Source organism: Trachemys scripta, chromosome 8 (genome assembly GCF_013100865.1).
Source record: "Trachemys scripta elegans isolate TJP31775 chromosome 8, CAS_Tse_1.0, whole genome shotgun sequence".
Taxonomy (NCBI): domain Eukaryota; kingdom Metazoa; phylum Chordata; order Testudines; family Emydidae; genus Trachemys; species Trachemys scripta.
The window spans coordinates 38,208,120-38,229,747 of NC_048305.1; the positions used below are offsets into that span (position 1 = coordinate 38,208,120).

The window sequence follows — 21,628 nt, forward strand, 5'->3', positions numbered from 1 at the left end:
TGCCCAGAGGTTTCCTGCTTCGCAGCTTCGTCTCCTTCCCCTACTGTGAAGAAGGAAGCTCCACCTAGCTCATTGCCCAAACGAGGGATGTCCCGGGGGGAGCGGTACAGCCTGACTGAGTTTGCAGGTCTCAGCCAGAAGGATCAGCCTAGGGGCCTGACAGCGAGGCACAAGGTGCAGGACAGCCACAGCCACTCTCTACTAGTCCCTGATCCAGGACAGCTTTGGCCTCTGGTACCTGATGTCCTCCAACAGCTCGGTCTCCCGCTGCTGCTTACTCTGCAGGCTAGACAGCTGCTCTATGAAGCGCACTTTCACCTCCTGGGTCAATTTCACCTGCCAAGGAAGGAGTTCTTAGGTCAGGGCCCGGACTTGTGCTCTGCACCCCGGGCCTCACACGCTCTGCAGCACGAGCGGCCCCCGCGATCAGCTCGCCGCTGCCCACACCACAGACCGCTACCCGCGCCCGTGGCCTGACTTGCAGACCCCGCTAAGCAGGAACCCAGGAATAGCCTGGAAAAGCAGGAGCCGAGGAGAGCCGAGAGGGGACAGGACAGGGTGCTGCAGGGGAGGGCCGAGCGCGGCCACTGCCCACTACCTGGACCCACAGCCCGCCCCGGACAGTGCCGGTCTGGGCACCGAGCTCCTCCACCCCACTCCCCAGCCGCGTCCTGACCCACCTTGCGGGGAGGCGGCTGCATCGTCCCGAATCCGCTGCGCCGCGTCCTGCCGCGGCCAGGTTGGGGGGGGGAGCCCGGAACTGCCGGGATCCGCCCCCGCCTGCCGGCTCCGCCCCGGCCGGGCCCGGGCTCCTCCCAGCCGCCGGGCGCAGCTAAACAGGCACAGCCAGCGCCTCCGGCCCGTGGCGCAGAGAGGGCAGTGATCCCAGGCGGGGACTGGGCACGGAGCGGCAGGGAGGGAGCGCCACCGAGCTTGGCACAGAGGGAGCTCTGGGTACAGACCGGCAGGGAGGAGGCGTTGGGCTGGGCATAGAGGGAGACCTGGGCACAGACCAGCAGGGAGGAGGCGTTGGGCTGGCCACAGAGGGAGCCCTGGGCACAGACCGGCAGGGAGGGGGCCCTGGGCTGGGCACAGAGGGAGTCCTGGGCACAGATCAGCAGGGAGGGGCACTGGGCTGGGCACAGACTGGCGGAGGGGGGTGCTGGGCTGGGCACAGAGGGAGCCCTAGGCACAGACCGGCAGGGAGGGGGTGCTGGGCTGGGCACAGAGGGAGCCCTGGGCACGGACTGGCAGGGAGGAGGCGCTGGGCACAGAGGGAGCCCTGGGCACAGACTGGTAGGGAGGGGCACTGGGCTGTGCACAGACCGTCAGGGAGGGGGTGCTGGGCACAGAGGGAGCCCTGGGCACAGACCAGCAGAGAGACCTTGCAGCCAGCCTTGCCCTGGACTTACCGCCACCTGGTGCTTCCTGTGGGAGCCCAGTCCTGCCTCAGCCTGGCAGAACCCATCTTTTCTCTCTCCATCTCATCCAGCTGGATCCCCCACACCAAGGGCTCTTGGGACCAGCTGGTGGGACAGGCCTCTGCATGGTTGGGAGAGCTCTCATCTGGAAAATGTACAGTAGGGGCCCCCAGCAACCCTTCCCTCCCCATCAAAGCTAGTTTGGCTACAACATCTGTTTGCCTGGAGCTAGAGCTCTGCCCCAGGTATACCCCTCACCCTGCCCTGGCCCAGAGGTGGGAACAGTGTGGGACTCACACATACCTGAGTCCTGCGGGAGCTGGGCCCTTGGGGTAACTGGCTCTGGCTCTCTTTTGATGCCTGTGATACTCCATAGGAAAGTGAGGGTTGGCACATTGTGCCAATGCAGTTACGGGGGAGGGGCAGCATGACCAACACAGAGGACATCCCTCCAATTGCGGGGTGAGTAAGCGCTGCAGCCTCAGCTCCTGGTGTGGTTCCAATTCCTGGGAGGCTCCTTGGGCCGGGAGTCTGGACAGGGCTGGAGGACAGGGTTCAGCAGCAGTGCCGCAGTATGTGAGGACCTTGCTGGCCAGGTAGCCAGCACAACTGTTCCCTGCACCCCAGGCCTGGTGGTTATCCTGGCCAGCCTTAAGGGACTGAACAACAGTTCCTCCCTGTGAGGGGAGGGATAGCTCAGTGGTTTGAGCATTAGCTTGTTAAACCCAGGGTTGTGAGTTCCCCCCTTGAGGGGGCCATTTAGGGAACTGGAGTAAAAATCTGTCTGGAGATTGGGCCCCCTTTGAGCAGGGGGTTGGATTAGATGACTTCCTGAGGTCCCTTTCAACCCTGATATTCTATGATTCTTCCTCTGCAGCTCCCTCTTTCTGTCTCATGCTATTCCCATCTGAGGCATTGCCACCTATGTGTTCCCACCTCATTTCCTGGGTCTCATTAATATTGCCCAAGCTTCCCTTTGCTCCACCTTCTCCCCACAAGGAGCTTCCCTGCTCCCAGGGATCTGACTGGGGATGGGGCTGAGGGTGCTTCATGGGACAGGGACAGCTTGGGGTTTGGCCCACAGGCGCCAGGCTGGAGAAGAGGTGTGTGATAAACCCTGGAGCAGGGGTTTTGGTTTGGTGGCAATTCTGAAAAATAGAAGAAAAACACTGGGTTCAGGTCCAGCCGAATCTGAACTGGTTTGAGATTGTTAGTGAATCGAAAAAGCCATTTGGGGTCTGTTCCAGAGCGGGGATGTCCTGGGGTGGCACTGGGCGTGTGAAGCTATTGGTTAGCCTGGCCCTGGGAAAGAGGGCTGAGGAGCAGGGCAGTTCTCAGTCCTGGGACTGAAACATTCCAAGCCCGCAATCTGGAGGAGCTTCGGGGAACCTGTCACTGAGGCATGTCCGGGGCTGGGAGGCTCCTCACCATCTTTGAAGAGTAGCTGTGGCTCACTCGTCCCCTGCAGCACCCATGGCCCGAATGCTGTTTATCTCTGTCCTGTGCCATACACAGTTACAAGGCCTAGGACCCCTGGCTGAGCGGGGCAGTGTCAGCCCTTAGCACTGTGCCCTCACCTGCTGCTCCAGCGTAATCTGGCCCGTGGTGCTGAGCTACACAGGTCAGTGACTAGTAGTGAGTATTAGTTAAATCCCCAGGGATGGGCATTTGCTCAGTCCTGCATTTTCTGCTGTTACTTTAAACCAGGGGTGGGCAAACTACAGCCCACAGGCTACATCTGGCCCGCGGGACCGTCCTGTCCAGCCCCTGAGCTCCTGGCCTGGGAGGCTAGCTCCCTGCTGTCCCTCCTCCCCCGCAGCCTCAGCTCGCTCACTCCGCCGCTGGTGCAATGCTCTGGGCGGTGGGGTTGTGAGCTCCTGGGGCAGCACAGCTGCAGAGCCCGGCCTGACCCGATCTCTGTGCTGCGTGATGGTGGTGGCAGTGGTGTGGCCCGGCTCCAGCCAGGTGGCGCAGCTGTAGTGCCACCAGCCACCGGTGCTCCAGGCAGCACGGTAAGGGGGCACAGAGCAGGGGAGGTTGGATAGAGGGTAGGGGAGTTCGGGGTGGTGGTCAGGGGGTGGGGGTGTGGATAGGGTTCGGGGCGGTTGGGGGGGAATAGGAGGTTGAATGGGGGCAGGGGTCCTGCGGGGGCAGTCAGGAAGAAGGGGGAGTTGGATGGGGCGGCAGGGGGCAGTCAGGGTCAGGAGTTCCGGGGGCAGACAGGGAGAAGGGGTGGCTGGATGGGGCAGGAATTCTGGAGGGGCCGTCAGGAATGAGAGGAGGGGTTGGATGGGGTGGCGGGAGTCTGGGGGTGGTCAGGGGACAGGGAGCGGGGGGGTGTGGATGGGGCAGGGGTCCCGGTGTGGGGCCGTCAGGGAACAGGGGGCGTTGGATGGGGCAGGAGTCCCGGGGCAGATAGGAGGTGGGGGCCGGGCCACGACCCGCTCCCCTAACCAGCCCTCCATACAATTTCCGAAACCTGATGCGGCCCTCAGGCCAAAAAGTTTGCCCGCCCCTGCTTTAAACCAATCCATGGGTCAATGCTGCTCTCCCCACTGTGCTCTAGTGACTTGCCCGCTATGACCTTTCAGCGCTCAGGCACTTCCAGGCTCTTCTCACCTAAACAAGGCCAGAACTTTGTAGCTGGGCAAATCCCTCTTCTGATTCCTAGCCCAGAAACACAGCCTGACTTATCATCTCAATTCATCCGAGACTAGCCAGTCTCCCTGCAGGGGCAGGTTTCAGCTGGTTCTCTGGCTGGGCAAACGGGAATTTGCAGCTAGCTCTAGCATTGGAACTGTTTTGTAACATTAACCATGATGATCACACCCAGCATGTCAGCTGACATGCTAGGACCTGATCCTGTAGCCAGATCCAGGGTGGCAAGCCCAATGGGGCTCTCAAGGACACCGGTGGGGCTCCCAACTCTGAGGTGCAAAATATGGGCCATGTGGGCTGATCCTGAGCCCATAACACTGGCCAGCTGGCAGTGGGCACTGAGCACCCATCCAGCTTTCCTGGGACAGCTACCTCAAAAAATGGATGCTCCTGAGAAAACCTGGACAGGTGGCAGCCCTACTGTGGTGTTCTGCTGCACAGATCTGACCAGGCCTCAGTGAGTTTAAATGACAGAGGCTGGGGCCCCCTGCTCCAGGCCCATTCTCAGTCTTGCCCCAGGCCTAGCCTGACCTCCAGGAAAAGGTGCCATGGGGCCTCACTGCTTCTGAGCTCTGCCATGTTCTCCACCCCAGGCCAAGTCTCTGAAGCCTGGTGCTAGCTCTGATGTTGCTAGGCCTGGTTCCTGCAGTGTCCCTGCGGTGCCCTGTTCCACCAGCCCAGCTCTTCGGAACACTCTGAAAATAGAATTGGTTGAATAATGCAGAAAATTCCTGAATAATTTATTCACTGAATAACAGTATTATTCACCATCTCCATTATTCAGCCAGCTGCACAGGGCTGGAGCCCGGCTCAGGGCTTTTTGCTATTCAGAAGGCTCCATGCTGCGGGAACATTGAACTGCCCCGTCTGCCCCAGTCCTGCTGGGAGGCAGCAGGATTTCTGCTCTCTTTGCTGGTGCTTTATTGGTGTAAGGCTGCAGGCGAGAGAGGCCCTGGGCAACAGCGCAGCAGCCTAGGCTGTTAGTTATGGCTTGAAATATGGGGGTGAGAAGATAGGAGCCACAGTGCACAGTCACCCCACTGGCCTTTTTCTAGGGGACCCACAAAGAGTGCCCAGGGAGCTGGGCCAGTGGCTCCTTCTCCCTTCTTCCCATTGCTCTTTCCTCCCGCCCCCAGTATCTCACTGCAGGAAGTTGCCTGATTGGCTGGTCAGGGAAGGATGGGCGGGAGAAGGAAGTTGTGGCCAAGTTTTCTAAAGTGCTCTGGCCCCAGAGGAGGATGAGAGCGGCGGGGGTCTGCTGGGGGTTGTGCTGCTTTGACAGCCTGCTGCTAAGGAGGTGCCTGCACTGGCCAGCTCAGGAGAAAGCTAAAGGCAGCAGGAGGTTGGAGGGGGCGGGCTGGAGAGCAGACCAGGAAGCTGCATGTAGAGGTGGGCTGTAGTGCTGCAAGATTCACACTCAGTGCTGCAGCTTGGCCCTGCTCTATTGGCTCCTCTCTGTGCATCACTGGTATGTCCAGCAATGGGGCAAGTGGGGATGAGTTAGTCCATCCCTGCACCACGGTGTGTGTGTGTGGGGGGGGGGATGCAGGAGGGGAGTTCCCCTTGCAGCAGCTGCTGCAGCTAAAGCAATGACGGGTGCTCCCACACCGCAGCAGCGGCCTGAGTGAGCAGCAACCAGCTCGGTGCAAGCCTCAGCGAGAGCTGAACGTCTTAGCAAGCAGCCACAGCATTTCTGGGAGCCTGCAGCACACTGTCCTACCCCACCATGCATCCGATCCCTGCCCATCCTAGTCATTCCATGATTCACAGCTCTCTGGGACTCACCCATCTGTCACTGGACCTTACAGTGTGTGCACCCTGGGGAAAAGTCCTCCCGGGTGTAAAGGAGAGCGAGGAGTTTCCAGAGGCTTCCCCTCGGAAAAGGACCCGGTTCTCTATGAAATGCTCCAGATGTGTAGAGTAATTTCTACAGGCCTCTGTTAAATGGCTAGAGAACCCAGTGGTTTAATCCTTATTCCAGTCTGTTGGTCTGTCCCACAAGGGCATGGGGTGGGGAGGAGTCTTTGGCCAGCCAAAGGAACTGCTTGTTCCTTTCAGCCCCAGTAACTGGTTGCTGGCCGCGTATGTTTCTAAGGGACCTGGGCCAGATTTTTAAAGCTGCCGAGAGGGACTTTCCAAAGTGTCTTGGTGCAGCTAAATACCTTTACAAATATGTTACACTGCTGAGCTATGATTCTGCTGCTTGGGGCCCACCGCTGGCTCCCCGGGCTGACTACAGAGTGTCTCACAAACTGCTGGCTGCCATACGTGCCTATGGCCTCTGAGGCTCTCCCTGGCAGGTGTAGGCATTTGAAAATCCGGACCCCCTGTCTGGTTGCCATTACGCCACCCTGGCTGTATGCCCCCAGAGACATGCGGTGGCTGGGAGCATTTCAGGCCTGCTCTGTCAGCCCCTCAGGTGTGAGCGCCTGCCCTGGGCGTTCAAATGCAGAATCACAGAGACCAGGGCCAGCTCCAGCTTTTTTGCCGACCCAAGCGGTGAAGAAAAAAAAAAGAAAAACCTGATTGAGCTGCCGCCAAAGTGTCACCGAAGAGGAAGAGAGTGAGTGAAGGACCCGCTGCCAAATTGCCGCCAAAGACCCAGAGGTGCCGCCCCAACAACGGACGGACATGCCACCCCTTTCTATTGGCCGCCCCAGGCACCCGCTTCCTTTGCTGGTGCCTGGAGCCGGCCCTGACAGAGACCTTGCCCTGCAAGAAAAGAGGAAGAGAAAGCGATAGAAAAGGAACCAGAAGGAAACGTCTAGCGCCTGTGTCATCACTGTGACTCTCCCCTCAGAGGCTGTCCCCTCATCCAGCACTCTACAGAGCCTGGCAAGGCACCATGCATGTGCTGCACTCGCTGCTCCGGTTCAGAGAAAGCCAAGCCTGCCTGAGCTGCAAACATGATGTCCCTGCATTCTGGGCCATGCTCTGCAGCTCTCTGCACTTCACTCCTGTTCACCTGCATCTGGCTGGGCTGGGCTGAGCAATGCCCGACAGGTAAGCGCCCTGCGAGGCTCCTTTGCTCCACACAGTGAGGAGGTTTGCCTCCCATCCCCGCTTCAAGCCATCCCAACGCCCATGGGGGTCTCCCCTCTTGGGCTCACTGCAGCGGGGGGCAGGGAGCAATTTTGGGGGGGAGACTCTCAGTCCTGGCTGGGTAGAATTGGACACACTGCTCCTAAGGCTGCGTAAGGCAAATGGGTTCTTCCTTCTCCCTGCCTAGGTGCCGAGCTGCCTGGTGGGTGAGGCCAAGGCCCCGCGGGGTGAATGCGTTGCCACGGCTTCCTGTTTGGTGCAAGGATTTCTTGCTCCCAGAGGCCTCGGCTGGACACCTGTCTGATGAAATTCCCACCCATAGCCCAGGGCTCGTCCTGCATTGGGACTGAGCCCTCCTGTCCCCACTATGATCGGCTGGCCCAGCCGCTATTTGCTGTCAGGATGTCAGGGCCCATGAGCTCTGTTATCACTGAGGACTGCTATTGCCGAGGCTGTGGAGCAGGGATGTGCCCGCCCATTTGGAGCTGGGAGCGTTTGGGCCAGCTGTTTGTTTATCTCAGAGCAGTGGCTCTCAAACTTTCTGGACAACTGGACCCCTTTCAGGAGTCTGATTTGTCTTGTGTACCCCAAGTTTCACCTCACTTAAAAACTACTTGATTATAAAATCAGACATAAAAATGCAAAAGTGACTCAGCACACTGTTACTGAACAACTTTCTCATTTTTACCATATAATTATAAAATAAATCAATTGGGATATAAATATTGTCCTTACATTTCAGTGTACAGTATATAGGGCAGTATAAACAAGTCATTGTCTGTATGAAATTTTAATTTGTACTGACTTCACTAGTGCTTTTTCTGTAGCCTGTTGTAAAACTAGGCAAATATCTAGATGAGTTGATGTACCCCCTGGAAGATCTCTGCATGCCCCTAGGAGCGCACGTACCATTGTCTTAGAGACAGATTGAGACTTCGCTGGGGTTGGGGGAGGAGGGATGTGGGCCGTGCACTTCCTTCTTCTCAGCTGGTAGACTTTCCAAATGAAAAAGCCATGGGCTTGTGGGCAGGGCTCCCTTCCTCCGCCTCGGCTGGGTAGAAATAACACCAAATGCCCCTGCTGACCTGCAATGCTCCCTGCCTGGTCCAAGAGCCAAGGGGCAGGCTTGGGCGCAGGCTGCAGGAAATCCATCCAGCTGGGTCTGAAACATGACCAAGGAACATTGGGGGCTGCTGATCGGCTCCTACGTCCATCTTCAGGCACCTAAAGGAGTGGTTTGATTTTCAAAGGTGCTGAGCTCCCACTGGAGTCAACAGGAGCTGCTGGGGACTCACTGCCTTTGAAAATCAGGCCACCCACTTAGGTACCTAAATATGGACCCAGAAGCCTGACCTTAAGCCACCCATGTTGACAATCTTGCCTGAAGGTTTTTAGTTTCCCCTGGTGCTTTATGCCCCTCTGTCTGCAACTCAGGTGAGCTCTCGACCTCCATCCCTGGGAACCGCCCCACCCCACGCACCTGAATTCCTGGGTTCAGCTGCTTTGTGCACTCGTAAAATTCTCCCTGCTGTGGACAATGGCAGGGCTGGATGCACAGTGCTTCACAGACATAAATGGGGCTGGTGCACTGGGCCCATAGTATTAGGGTTACCATACGTCTGGATTTTCCCAGACATGTCCGGCTTTTTGGTCCTCAAATCCCCATCTGGGAGGAATTTCCAAAAAGCCGAACATGTCCGGGAAAATAGGGAGGCATGGTAAGGGGACCCCGAGTGCAAGTGGCTGCAGCAAAACTTACAACTCCTGTGATCTGCCGATCTGCTGGGGCACAGAGGCGGCGAGCGGCATCCGAGCACGCAGCCGCCTCCTCCCCGGGCTCCAACTTTCCCGGCTCCCGCCACTCTCTACCGCAGCGGGGGCCGAAGCAACTTCCCCAGTGCAGCAGCAGCCGGAGCCCGGGGGGCGGGAGGGAGGAGGGGGAATGCAGGGTGCTCAGGGGAGGGAGCGGAGTTGGAGCAGGGACTTTGGGGAAGGGGTTGGAATGGGGGCGGGGAAGGGGTTGGAATGGGGGCAGGGGCGGGGTCCCCGTGGAGTGTCCTTTTTTTTCAAAGTGTTGAAATATGGTAACCCTACACAGTATCATATTCAGGAAGGGCATTGTAGGTATCACAACCACAGCAGGTCAATGGATGGCCTCCCTGCATGACTACTTCCTGGATGCGGTAGTGTCCAACGCTCTCGGCCACTGGACCAGCTGCCATAGAATCCAATGGCTGTAAAGGAGGCTGGGGGAGGAGGACGGCTCAGCTTTATGGAGCACAGTGTGAGCAGTGCTGTGCTCATGTACATACCTTGCAATGTCATGCATTCTTTATGCCCGTGCCAGAGGGGATGTTACAAGTCGATACATTAAGCTCAGCTGTGTGGAGCCAGCTACTTGGCTCCACGCAGCTGAGCTTAATGCATCGACTTGTAACATCCTCTCTGGCACAGGCATAAAGAATGCACAAATGCATTAACCATCCAACCTGCACCCTCTGCCAGACTCCAGTCAGCACTAATGCCTGCGTCCTGGCAAAACTCTCTGTGTTTAGCAAGAGCAAACAGAGACCACGATTCCAACCACTGCCTGCAGAGTCTCTCTCTCTCTCCTGAGCCCTGCAATCCTGCTGGGGCTGCAATCACCCCTGTGCGTGAGGGGAGCTGCAGGCACCTCCCTGCTCTGCACTCAGGTTGCTATCTCGGTTGGCTCAGGTGCCATGGGAAATATAGCTGTATCTCTGATGTCGCTATATCTGCCTCCCCGGGGCTGTCAGTGGAGCCCAGGTCCCCCTTTCCAGTGGGGCAGTTGGACATGGCTTTCCTCGCTGTGTCAGCCTAGATAACGCTCTGGTCGCATCTTGGCAATCAGTGAATTGTGTGCTCAGTTCCTCTTTGCTCAGTTCCTTGTCAGCTGTTCCCCTGGACGTTGCCCATCACACAGGCTGCTGCCAATGCTGTCCGCTGGGGTATTCCACCTGACCAGTGCAGCTCCTCACCAAGTTCTGAGCAGCGTGGTCAGGCTGCTTACTCAGGCTTTCCGCTGGGCTGTGCGGCTGAGGTCACGTACTCCAACAGCCAGCCTTTGCTCAGACTCAGCACTAGTGAGTTGGGTGCCATTACCAGTTGTCACTTGCAACTGGGGCTGTGTTAGTGTCTGCGAGAGGATCCAGCTCCCAAAAGCCCAGCCATCAGCTCTTACCGAGTGGTCTGGCCATTTTGCTACAGCTCAGGCCATTCTCACTTGGTCCAAGTTTGGGTTGCCACGTGACATGTTATACGTGGCTCCTTTGCTTGGCCTTTCACAAGGGCTCCAATTTCCAAACCCCCCCCCCCCCCTTCGTGGCGTCTCTCAAGCGTTGCGGACACTCGTGTCTGCGGCTCAATTGCTAGCAGGCCGAAGTCTCAGGCCTCAGAACTCAGCATCTGCTGGAACTTGCCCCTTGGGGTGTGGCCCCATGCTACACACACATTTCCTCCCCGATCCCTACCACTGACAGCACCAGGGGCTTTCCCATCTAGCCATCCTGCTGGAGCTTCAGGGCCATGGGGCCTCATTTTGGTACTGATGCTATTGAATCTGTGTCAGGCATGGCTCTGACACACAGGAATTCAGCAGAGCGACTTTGCTCAGGTTCTGCACTGAAGGTTGCTAAGGCAGGAGTTTGGGCCCATCTTGTAGGGCACTTCCAGGCTGTGTGGTGCAGCAGCAGCAACGAAGCATTAGGCTGACGGCAGGTGTTGAGTCTTTGTTTCTGCACAACATTAAGAAAGAGGAAGCCACACGGGCACTGTTGGTGACTGATTTTAGTAACCACATGCAAAGCAGGCCTAGCTATATATACGCGCACTGTTGCTCTGTTAAGATCTGGTGGCTTCTGCAATCGAGGACTGGGAGACTCACTGTCCAATGCCCATTACACAAGGCGTTCTGAAGATATTTTCTAGAAGGGCATGGTGCCCCTGAACTAGTACTGGCCCTTGGACTCACCCTGGAGCATAAACATGTGCTCTCCCAGAACCTCAGCAAAAGTGTGAACCTTCTGGGTTACAGTTAACTGCCTCAGGGGTAGCACGGAACATACAAACACTTTGCGCAGAGCTCCATAACACTGGTGCTCTTTACTAAATCACACACAAGAAATACACAGATTAGGGTTGTTGATTAATTGCCGTTAACTCACGCGGTTAACTCAAAAAAATTCATTGCGATAAAAAAAATTCATTGCGATTAATTGCAATTTTAATCACACTGTTAATCAATAGAATACCATTGAAATTTATTAAATATTTTGGATGCTTTTCTACATTTTCAAATATATTGATTTCAGTTACAACACAGAATACAAAGTATACACTGCTTACTTTATATTATTATTTTTGATAACAAATATTTGCACTATAAAAATGATAAACAAAAGAAATAGTATTTTTTCAATTCACCTCATACAAGTACTGTAGTGCAATCTCTTTATCATGAAAATGCAACTTACAAATGTAGAATTTTTTTTGTTACATAACTGCACTCAAAAACAAATCAGTGCAAAACTTTAGAGCCTACGAGTCCACTCAGTCCTACTTCTTTTTCAGCCAATTGCTAAGACAAGCAAGTTTGTTTACATTTACCGGAGATAATGCTGCCCTCTTCTTATTTACAGTGTCACCAGAAAGTGAGAACAGGTGTTCACATGGGACTTTTGTAGCCGGCATTGCAGGGTATTTACGTGCCAGATATGCTAAACATTCGTATGCCCCTTCATCCTTCGGCCACCATTCCAGAGGACATGCTTCTATGCTGCTGATGCTCATTAAAAAAATAATGCATTAATTAAATTTGTGACCGAACTCTTTGGGGGAGAATTGTATGTCTCCGGCTCTGTTTTACCCACATTCTGCCATATATTTCACGTTATAGTAGTCTCAGATTACTCAGCACATGTTCATTTTAAGAACAGTTTTGCTGCAGATTTGACAAAACACGAAGTAGATACCAATGTGAGATTTCTAAAGACAGCTATAGCACTCAACCCAAGGTTTAAGAATCTGAAGTGCCTGCCAAAATCTGAGAGGGACGAGGTGTGGAGTATGCTTTCAGAAGTCTTAAAAGAGCAACACTCTGATGCGGAAACTACATTACCCGAACCACCAAAAAAGAAAATCAACCTTCTGCTGGTGGCATCTGACTCAGATTATGAAAATTAACATGCGTCGGTCCGCACTGCTTTGGATCATTATCGAGCAGAACCTGTCATCAGCATGGACGCATGTCCTCTGGAATAGTGGATGAAGCATGAAGGGACATAGAAATCTTTAGCACACCTGGCACGTAAATATCTTGGGACGCCGGCTGCAACAGTGCCATGCGAACACCTGTTCTCACTTTCAAGTGACATTGTGAACAAGAAGCAGGCAGCATTATCTCCTGCAAATGTAAACAGACTTGTTTGTCTGAGTGACTGGCTGAACAAGAAATAAACCCTATCTGCATTTCCCCCCATTCAGCTCCTTGGGAGGCCATCTTCAGGTAGATGGGTCCCCCCACATTTTTAAACTGGTGAAAAATGACCAGAAAGAGAGAACACACACACACACACACACACACACACACACCAGCTTCTGCCCTTTATACCTGCAGTCAGGTGAGCCCCAGCAGGTGCCTTTGTTGCCAGACAACCGCTCCCCTGACAGACTAGTTCTCCACGGTAAAATCCAGCCTTTTGTCCAAGGGGCTTCCTGTTACAATGGAGGCCCATCACGATTTAATGTACTTCTGCTGTCCTAGGTGGAGGCGACAGCAGCTCATGGTGGATACACAGAGCCCAGGGGGCATTCCTGATTAAGTTGTACAGGTTGGTTTCCAAAATCACTGCAACACTAGAGCAAGTAGAGCAGTCAACATGGTTTTGAACGAAAAAATCCTGGCTGGATTTTATCGGAACTCCAAGAGATCAGGTCCATTTGGCTAGAAGTTTTCAGTGGAAAAATGATGCCACTTTCCAGACAAAACATTTCAGTATTTTGTGTTTCATTTTGAGGTTTGGAAACTGAAAAGCAACATCTTTCAGGATGGTAAAGAGTCCACAACGTCAGGAGGCCTGATGCCCTAGATGAAGGGCTCACAGTCCCTGGCCTCTTTGGGCCTGGCTTGCTTTTTCAAGGCTTTAATAACCCAGGTGTGAGGGCCTGGGACGTAGGCAATCTGGCCTAGCAGTCACAGCTGGGGTGGTGGCCACACATCAAGGATGGCCATGAGGCGGCAGTCAGCAAGCAGGGACTGGATTAATCACTAGAGCCATGATCAATAGGTAAGTGTCAGGGTCAGGCAGGGGTGGAGAGCTGAGGCTGGGGTCAGAGACAGAGATCAGGAAGCCAGGCACAGTCTGGAGCCAGAAGTCTGTGTTTCTATCCAGACAACTTCCTGGGCCACCCTCCAGGCTTAAATAGTGAGCATGGGCCAATCAGAAGCCTGAAGGGTGCTATCACTATGGCCCCTTTGGGCAGTACTTCCTGTGGTGCCTAATCTTCCTGTGGTGCTCAGCATGGCCTCCTGGTGGTGACATGGAAACGTCAGCCAGTCTAATCTCAGTCTCCCACCCTAGTTCCTTGCAAATGGCTGGACTATTTTGGCTGCAACTTCCCCCCCAAAGTTCAGCCTGAGGCAGGCACCCTGCATGGACAATTTCAGCCCAAGTGGATAAGTTTGGTAAAGCTGTAGGGAACTGAAAACAGGGCCCTGTAACAGGACGCGCTGGGCAACCTTAATAACAGGTGGTGCTACCAGCTCGGTTCACCCTGTGAAAAGTCCACTACTATTTTTCTGTGTACGTTTCCCCTTAACTTCATCCCATTGCTCCTAGTCGGACCCCCTTCTGTCTGCCCTGCCTTTGGTGTGCTCCCACTCAGATTCCTGCGGCTGGGGAGTGTGGCCCTGCCCCTGCTTAGCCATTGCTTCTTAGGCAAGCTAGGCTTTCTTCTTTCCTGACCAGGAAGGGCTGAGCTGCATTGCACATACCCTGGGGTGAGGGGTAGGGGCAGAGGGCGTGCAGCTGTAACACACGTCAAACTCCGATAGTGCGCTCTGTGGGCACGATTCTTGCTCAGTGCTGCTAGAACAAACACCTGCAATCAGAGCAGCAAGAGATTCAGGGTCTGTCTGGAGCAGGGCTCAGATGGAATTGTCTCAAACACAGTTTAACGTGGCGACTCAGTAGCCTACTACCACGAGCCCCATGGTTAAAGTGCTCTGCTCCCAGCGGTCAAGGCCAGACCTACCACACAGAATACCAACAAACTGCCGCTAATTTCCTGTAACAGTGTCTGTCTGGTACTTTGAACCAGGCTTTAGTTAAGCATTAGCTGCTCTCGAACGCTTTAAAGCATAAACTCCAGGCAACCACCTGTAATGCACAGCAGAGTGCCAGGCTCCTCCTCAGAACAGGGCTCAGACTAACTGCCCCTGGGCCACAGCAACCCCAGCCACCCAGGCACACTGCGTCCAGACATCACAACCTCTAGGGAGCACAGGCTGTGTGTGTCTGGCTGCGTGTTCTGGGAGGGTGGGGGGCCAGCAAGTTGAGACACTGAAAACCTCAGTGAGCAGTAGAAGCTCACAGCACGCCCCTGGTGCATCTGCCACTTTGCAGCGTGACCGGGCTGCTGCTGCTGGGCCTGGCATTATCCTTTGATCTAGGAGATTTTCGACTGAGTCCTTGGGCTTTTCCTCACAACTCTGGCAGCTCTCAGGCTGGGCCCAGGGAAAGGGCTGTCAGGGGCTCAGGTCCTTCCTTCTTTTTGAATATGGTTCCTGACACCTAACCTGGAGCCTGGCCGGCCCAGTCCTGGGGATGGAGGCCGTGCTGGGCCAGTCCATCTGGCCCTGAACTGATGCCAGGAGTCCTTGGAGGAAGCCCTGGCCCCGCCATCCTCTGCCTGCAACCAGCTCCTTGCTCCAGAGATGACGGGGGTAGGTGATGGATTCTTTGGGGCTCAGTGTGCAGGGATCAGCTCACCAGGGTGGGAAGGCTCCAGGGGGGAGGGGGCACAGCAGGGGCTCTCAGTGCCCCCTCCTGGTCACTGCTGATACATCCACCCAGAAGCTTCAGCAACAGACTCTGGGAGCCTGGGAGCAGGGCCATGTGCCCGCAGTGCCTGTATAGCAGGGCTCATGGCTGGGTCTGGAGAGCACATCCATGCCACTCGTTCCTCCCCCGCCCGGGACACGAGCTGGAGTGGGATGCTCTGTGGCTCTGCCATGGCTGCCCTGCAGTGCCCCCTGCAGGAGGCAGCCATAACACAGACAAGGGAGACAGTGTGTCCTCTGGGGAGCGCCCCCAAGATGGGTCATTGCCTGGGTCTGCCCTCTGCACACCCCAGCCCGCTCCCAAATGGGGTCCCCCTCACTCAGTCCACAGGGTCCGCCCCTGCAGCAGCTCCCTTCTTCCCCTGTGCTTCTAGCACTCTGCATGCTCCTGGCCTCTCCAGCATGGGCAAGACTGGGGAGACCCCGCTGCGAGCAGCCGAGAGCAGGGGCTGAGCCCTGCCAGCATCTCCTCCCTCCCCCTCCCATGCCTCGGGGTTCTGTGCCATCCCTGCCCCCCCATACACCACCTTCCCCTGCTTCTCCCCTCTAATCCCCCACTGCTTCTCTGCCATCTCCTTGGGGAGGGGGGCTGCTGTCCCATTTCATGCTGACCCCATCTCCCCCCACCTTTCCCTCACCATGTGCTGTGCATGTCCTGGTGCTGCATCCTCTTTCCTGGTCCCCACACCTGCTCTCCTTGCTCCCCCAAGCTGACTGCGCCAGTCTCCGCACCATGCAGGTCACGCAGACATGGCCCTCTTTGCCGCCCGCTTGGCTTCCTCAGCTCCTCCCGGCTGCCCATCCCTGCTCCTATTCCAAGTCCACCTCAACGCCTCCCTCTGGTTCCCCCACACCGAGCGCCCCTCCCCCAAATGCTTGTCCTGCCTTTGGAGTGGCAGGGTGACAGCTCCTCAGGGCAGGCACCCAGCCTGGTAATGCAACCCTGCTCCTCAGAAAGAAGAACAGGAGTACTTGTGGCACCTTAGAGACTAACAAATTTATTAGAGCATAAGCTTTCGTGGACTACAGCCCACTTCTTCGGATGCATCTGAAGAAGTGGGCTGTAGTCCACGAAAGCTTATGCTCTAATAAATTTGTTAGTCTCTAAGGTGCCACAAGTACTCCTGTTCTTCTTTCTGAGGAGCAGGGTTGCATTACCAGGCTGGGTGCCTGCCCTGAGGAGCTGTCACCCTGCCACTCCAAAGGCAGGACAAGCATTTGGGGGAGGGGCGCTCGGTGTGGGGGAACCAGAGGGAGGCGTTGAGGTGGACTTGGAATAGGAGCAGGGATGGGCAGCCGGGAGGAGCTGAGGAAGCCAAGCGGGCGGCAAAGAGGGCCATGTCTGCGTGACCTGCATGGTGCGGAGACTGGCGCAGTCAGCTTGGGGGAGCAAGGAGAGCAGGTGTGGGGACCAGGAAAGAGGATGCAGCACCAGGACATGCNGAAGAAGTGGGCTGTAGTCCACGAAAGCTTATGCTCTAATAAATTTGTTAGTCTCTAAGGTGCCACAAGTACTCCTGTTCTTCTTTTTGCGGATACAGACTAACACGGCTGTTACTCTGAAACCTGCTCCTCAGCTGGAGCAAGAGCCATCCCCTACCCTCAACAAACATCTGCCCCCCCAAGAAGTTGCCCTGCCCTCCCCATGGAGCTGCCGAGGGGGGAGGGGTGTGATCAGTGTGGTATATTACCGGTACTTGGTGTCTCTTTGGCCTGGGCTGGGTGATGGGTCTAGGGCAGCTCCTGCTGAGCTGCAATGGGGATAATCCCAAGGGTGAAAGGGCTCCAGGCAGAGCCCAGCCTGGTATTCCAGTGCCTGGGAGCTCAGATCTGTCAGTGGGAGAGCCAAGCTCTGAGGCTAGATAGAGCTCTTCCTCAGCTGGCAAAGGGCCTCAGGCCAGGGTAAAGCAATCCAGCTCCATCACTTGGGGTGAAAAATCCACCCCCCGAGCCTTGTGTGAAGCCGACCTCCCCCCGTGTGGACAGTGCTCTGGGGACAGACTCCTTCCAGTGCCTGCCTGGTGGGGGATTAATAGCAGTGCTGGGAGGACCCGCCCCATGCCCCACTGGCTACACTGAAGCACTGCAGCGCAGTAGCTGTGCCTCAGTAGCGGTTTGAGTGTAGACGTAGCCTCGGGGCGTCACAGCTGAACACAGGGTGGAGAGCTCATAAATGGGTATTGCAAGGGCCCATGCCAGGTGATGGGGCCTGCAAACACCTCTGGCTCCGGGTACCTTTCCCAGCCCTGAAGGAGAGCTGTGTGTGGCTCAAACCTTGTCTCTCTCCCCATCAGCTGTTCCCTCCCCGAACTTGTCTACTGGGACCCAGCGTTGTGCTAGAATGCTGCCCTCTGGTGGCTATTTCCAGTCATGGGAAGGCCGGTCTGTGGCTTACACACAGGACTCGGACCCAGGACTCCTGGGTTCTTATCCTGCCTCTGCCTCTGCCTCTGCCTGGCTGCATGGCCTTGGGAGCCTCTTACCTTCTGTGGCCTTGGGTCCCCTTCTGCAGAATGGGGATACACATGGGTCTGAGTTCCCTGTGCCTGCTCAGTGCCCCAAGCAGGGGCTGGGCAGAGCATTGGTGATCTGCAGGCCTGGCATGGGGGGCAGCAGGCTGTGCCCAGGCTCCTGGCCTGCAGACTGTAGGAGTGCCCTAACCCTTCTCTCTTGGCCCTGCAGCACCCAGTCAAATCAAAGGCCGAGCCATGATCCGCCTCCCAGCCAGCGAGGAGGCCGGCAGGAATGCCACGTTCTCCGGCTCCTGGCTGAAGTCTTACCTCTGCAGCCCAGTGACCACACTGCTCCTCCCCACACTCTACTCCATGGTGCTGCTGGTCGGACTGCCAGCCAATGCCCTGGCTTTCTGGGTGTTGGCCACCAAGACCAAGAAATGCGCCTCCACCCTCTTCCTGCTCAACCTGGCCGGTGCTGACCTGATCTTCACCTTCCTGCTGCCCTTCAAGATCTCTTACCATCTGCTGGGCAACGACTGGCTCCTTGGGGACTACGCATGCCGTGCCTTGGTCACCCTGTTCTATGGGAACATGTACGGCTCCATCCTCTTCCTCACTTGCATCAGCCTGGACCGCTACATCTCACTGGTGCACCCCTTCCTGTGGAGGGGCTCCCGGCATGTCTGGCAGGCGGCGGGAGTCTGTGTGGGTGTCTGGCTGGCCGTGGGGCTGGGTTTGAGCCCACTGCTGCGCTACCGCCATTCCCAGCACGTCCCAGAGCTGAACATCACCACCTGCCATGACATCCTGGAGCCGGACACGGAGCGCGAGCTGGCCTACTACTTTCCTGCGCTGGTGGTGTTGGGCTTCGCCGCACCGTTCGTGCTCATCACCATCTCCTACGGCTCGGTGCTGCGGCGGCTGCTCCACAAGGGGCGGCACTATGGCCATGTGGTACGCCTCCTGGCCCTGGTGCTGCTCGTCTTCACCCTGTGCTTCACGCCCAGCAATGTGCTGCTCTTCTTCCACTACCTGCAGCCCCAGCCCGAGTGGCACAACCTCACCTACAGTTGGTATGTGCTGGCCCTGGCCGTCAGCGCCTTCAACAACTGCCTCGACCCCTTCATCTACTTCTACGTCTCCCGGGACTTCCGGGCCCGGCTCCGGGCCAGGCCCTGTTGCCGGATGGGGCATAACAAGTCCTCCTCAGGCAGGGCCTCCGAGAAGCAGGTGCTGCCCCAGAGGTCCAGCGAGCACAGCCAGCCCTAGGCCAGGGGAGCCTTCAGGCAGTGGGAGGGGACTAGGAAACTGCTTTGTGTTTCCCCCACCACTGCCCATGGGGCAACCAAGCATTTGGAAATGGCTTGCTCCCCAGCTCTGCCCCCAGCGCTTCCTCTGTGGCGCAGGGCCCACACCTCACCCTGCCCCAGCTCCGGGCGAGCTGCACAGAGGGCACCTCCAGCCATGCCATGGGTGCCATCTCAGGAGAGGGAGACAGGGACCAGGAGCAGCACTGACACTGCCTCCCTCTGGGTCCTTGGCTGAGTTCCTTCCCCTTTAAGTGGTGCTGCCATACCCCATGGGGCTCAGTACCTAATGCACATCAGTCCCTCAGTATCCTCAGGCTCTGCATGCTCCAGTGAGCTGGACTCACCAGCTGCACCAGGGTCCCTGTGGCCTCTGGGGGCACACACTGCAAACCGGCAGGGTCCTGGACATCCAGACATGGCCAGGGTCAGGGGTGCACATGGAGACATGGGCCCTGGTTACTGAATCTGGAACTCAGCTCCCACACTGGCTGCTGCCCCCTGTCACGTGTCAATGTGTTCCCATGTTGTTGTATTAACAGTGTGGAGCTGCGCTGAGACGTGGCCAGGGGAATGTGGCCAGTTTGGCAGAGGGACTGCTGGCCCCTGTTCAGTCTGTTTGGAATCAAGGGGGTAAAATATTCACTGGTGCAATGCTCAGTAGTGGGGTCGTGTTTGTGCTGTCATTAGGTTTCAGAATCCACCCTCATTCAGATGAGGGGGCAGTTCCTCCCACTGGGAGCTGCTGTTTCAGGCTGGCTGCAGACTCAGGCAGGCTCCCTGCATTGGCAACCCAGGCTCCCTTGCAAACAGGAGGCTGAGATCCTGGAACAGGTGTCTGCAGCATGGGCCCCGCTCCCGGCCATGTCCATTAAACTAAAGGCAAAGTGATTTTACCCTCACCGTTTTCTGTGTCCTTGTGTGTCTTGTGTACAACCCCCAGCTGGAACATGTCCTCCCACAAGTGAGCTGGGATAGTGGGTGGGGGAGCTGCTCCCTGGGAGCCCATCCCTCCCTCACCGCAGGGTGCTCTCAGCTCAGCCCCAGTGTGACCCTGAGAATCCCCCAGGGCCGACCCACACCCACACCTTGACCTCAACTCCATGCCAGTAACTCGGTGACCCACTGCAGCCCTGAACACCCCCAGTGCTGGAGCACAAACCTTGCTGTGACCCTCCTCTCAGCTCTGGCCCTGGGCTCCTGATGGGACCCTCAACCCCCCAGATGTGCCCAGGGTTCCAGATGGGAGTGCATCCACTGAGGCTCTTGCCATGACCGCCATCTCCCTGCTGTGGCCCTGAGGCCCCCGCTCTGCCCCTTTCCAACATCAGCATCAGCCCTCAGCCCTTTCCCTTCCCTAGGGCTCCCCGCAGGGCGAGTGCTATCCCATGATGCAGCTCCCTGCTCCCCCTGCGACCTCCAGCAGGCGACCAGGGCTATGAGGAGACCGAGCTCCCACTGTGGGAGACAGGCCTGGACATTGGCCAGTCATTCAGAGTCCATGGCGACAAGTGTGACCTTTCCTGAAGGCCAAAACAGCACAGGTGTCTTGGGTCTTGCCTGTTTCAGCCCAGCCCTTCTGGGGCTGGGGCTGCTCCCGGACCTGGCCTGTGCTCAGGGATGCAGGAACAGCCTACAGGCCCAACTCCAGCAGCACTCTGGGCACCCCGTGGTGCTAGGCTCCTGCATCCATGTGCTGCAGCTGCATCACTGCTGCCAGAACAGGAGCTGCAGGCAGCTTCTCCTTCCTGCTCAGCCTGGGCCGGGCTTAACCCCTCAGGGCTCTGGCAGAAGGTGTCACTGAGGGTAGAGGCTTGGGAGGCACCTAGGGAACCCCCACCACACACTGCAGCCCCTGTACACCAGAGCAGCTCCTTCCTCTGCACCATTGCCCTAGGAGCGGAGCTTGCCCAGCAGGCAAGGGCCTGCACTTGCCCTGCCTCCTGTCCTTCCAACTGCGTTGTGTCGCCCAGTGCGTCACAGCTGGCTTCACACTTGGGGCCGAGTCAGGCTCCTAACCACACCGACAGACACGCTGCTGATCGACTACAGCTCAGGCCTTGGCAGCAGGGTCACTGGGGAACACAATGCCCGGGCAGCCCACAGCCCTCACCTCCCCCAGCGCGGTCTGGGGTAGCGCTGGTGCCAGGTGTGACGGAATAGGGAGTAAGGAGTATTAACCTGGTAATGTTGCATGGGAGTTTTACTAGTTTACTGTCTGCATTAATACTAGATGGTGATGGGAAATAAGGGTGTGACTTCACTGAGCGATGATACTTGATGGCCAGCACATAAACGATGGCGGCTGCCCTTCATACCCTGGGGTTGGGGCCAGGTGACACCTTCTGCCTGGGAAACTGGACAAAGGCTGGAGGAGGAGCTGGGGTGTGTGGCTGGGTGAGACTGTTGGAGGGAGTTTCAGTTGGGAGCTGGCTGGGGAGGGGGAGGCCCAGAATCTGGGTCTGGGCTCTCCACCCCCCAAGATGGACCTGACTGAGGGGTCCCGTTTTCTGTACCTACAAGCTCTATTTTAAACTGTGTTCCTGTCATCTAATAAACCTTCTGTTTTACTGGCTGGCTGAGAGTCTCAGTGAATTGCAGGAAGAGGGGGATACAGGGCCCTGACCCCCCCACACTCAGTGACACCAGGCAAACACTCTGTGA

At 56.7% G+C, this 21,628-nt stretch overlaps 2 protein-coding genes across 2 annotated transcripts in view; one reads left to right on the plus strand and one right to left on the minus strand.

The window, feature by feature from the left end:
• The window catches only part of FCHSD1 (FCH and double SH3 domains 1), a 30,202-nt gene extending 29,385 nt beyond the window's left edge, over positions 1-817 (minus strand). The window contains exons 1-2 of the mRNA XM_034778660.1: positions 681-817; positions 239-336 (exon numbers count right to left, since the gene is read on the minus strand). Coding sequence (XP_034634551.1) covers positions 239-336; positions 681-701 — 119 coding nt within the window. The 5' untranslated portion in view covers positions 702-817. The remainder of the gene's footprint in view (positions 1-238; positions 337-680) is intronic.
• A 5,931-nt stretch (positions 818-6,748) lies between these two features.
• On the plus strand, positions 6,749-21,541 carry LOC117882075 (proteinase-activated receptor 4-like). The gene is made up of 2 exons (XM_034780051.1): positions 6,749-7,082; positions 17,884-21,541. Exons 1-2 carry the CDS (start codon positions 6,986-6,988, stop codon positions 18,924-18,926), a joined length of 1,140 nt encoding a protein of 379 aa, XP_034635942.1. The 5' UTR covers positions 6,749-6,985; the 3' UTR covers positions 18,927-21,541.
• Positions 21,542-21,628: the final 87 nt, after the last annotated feature.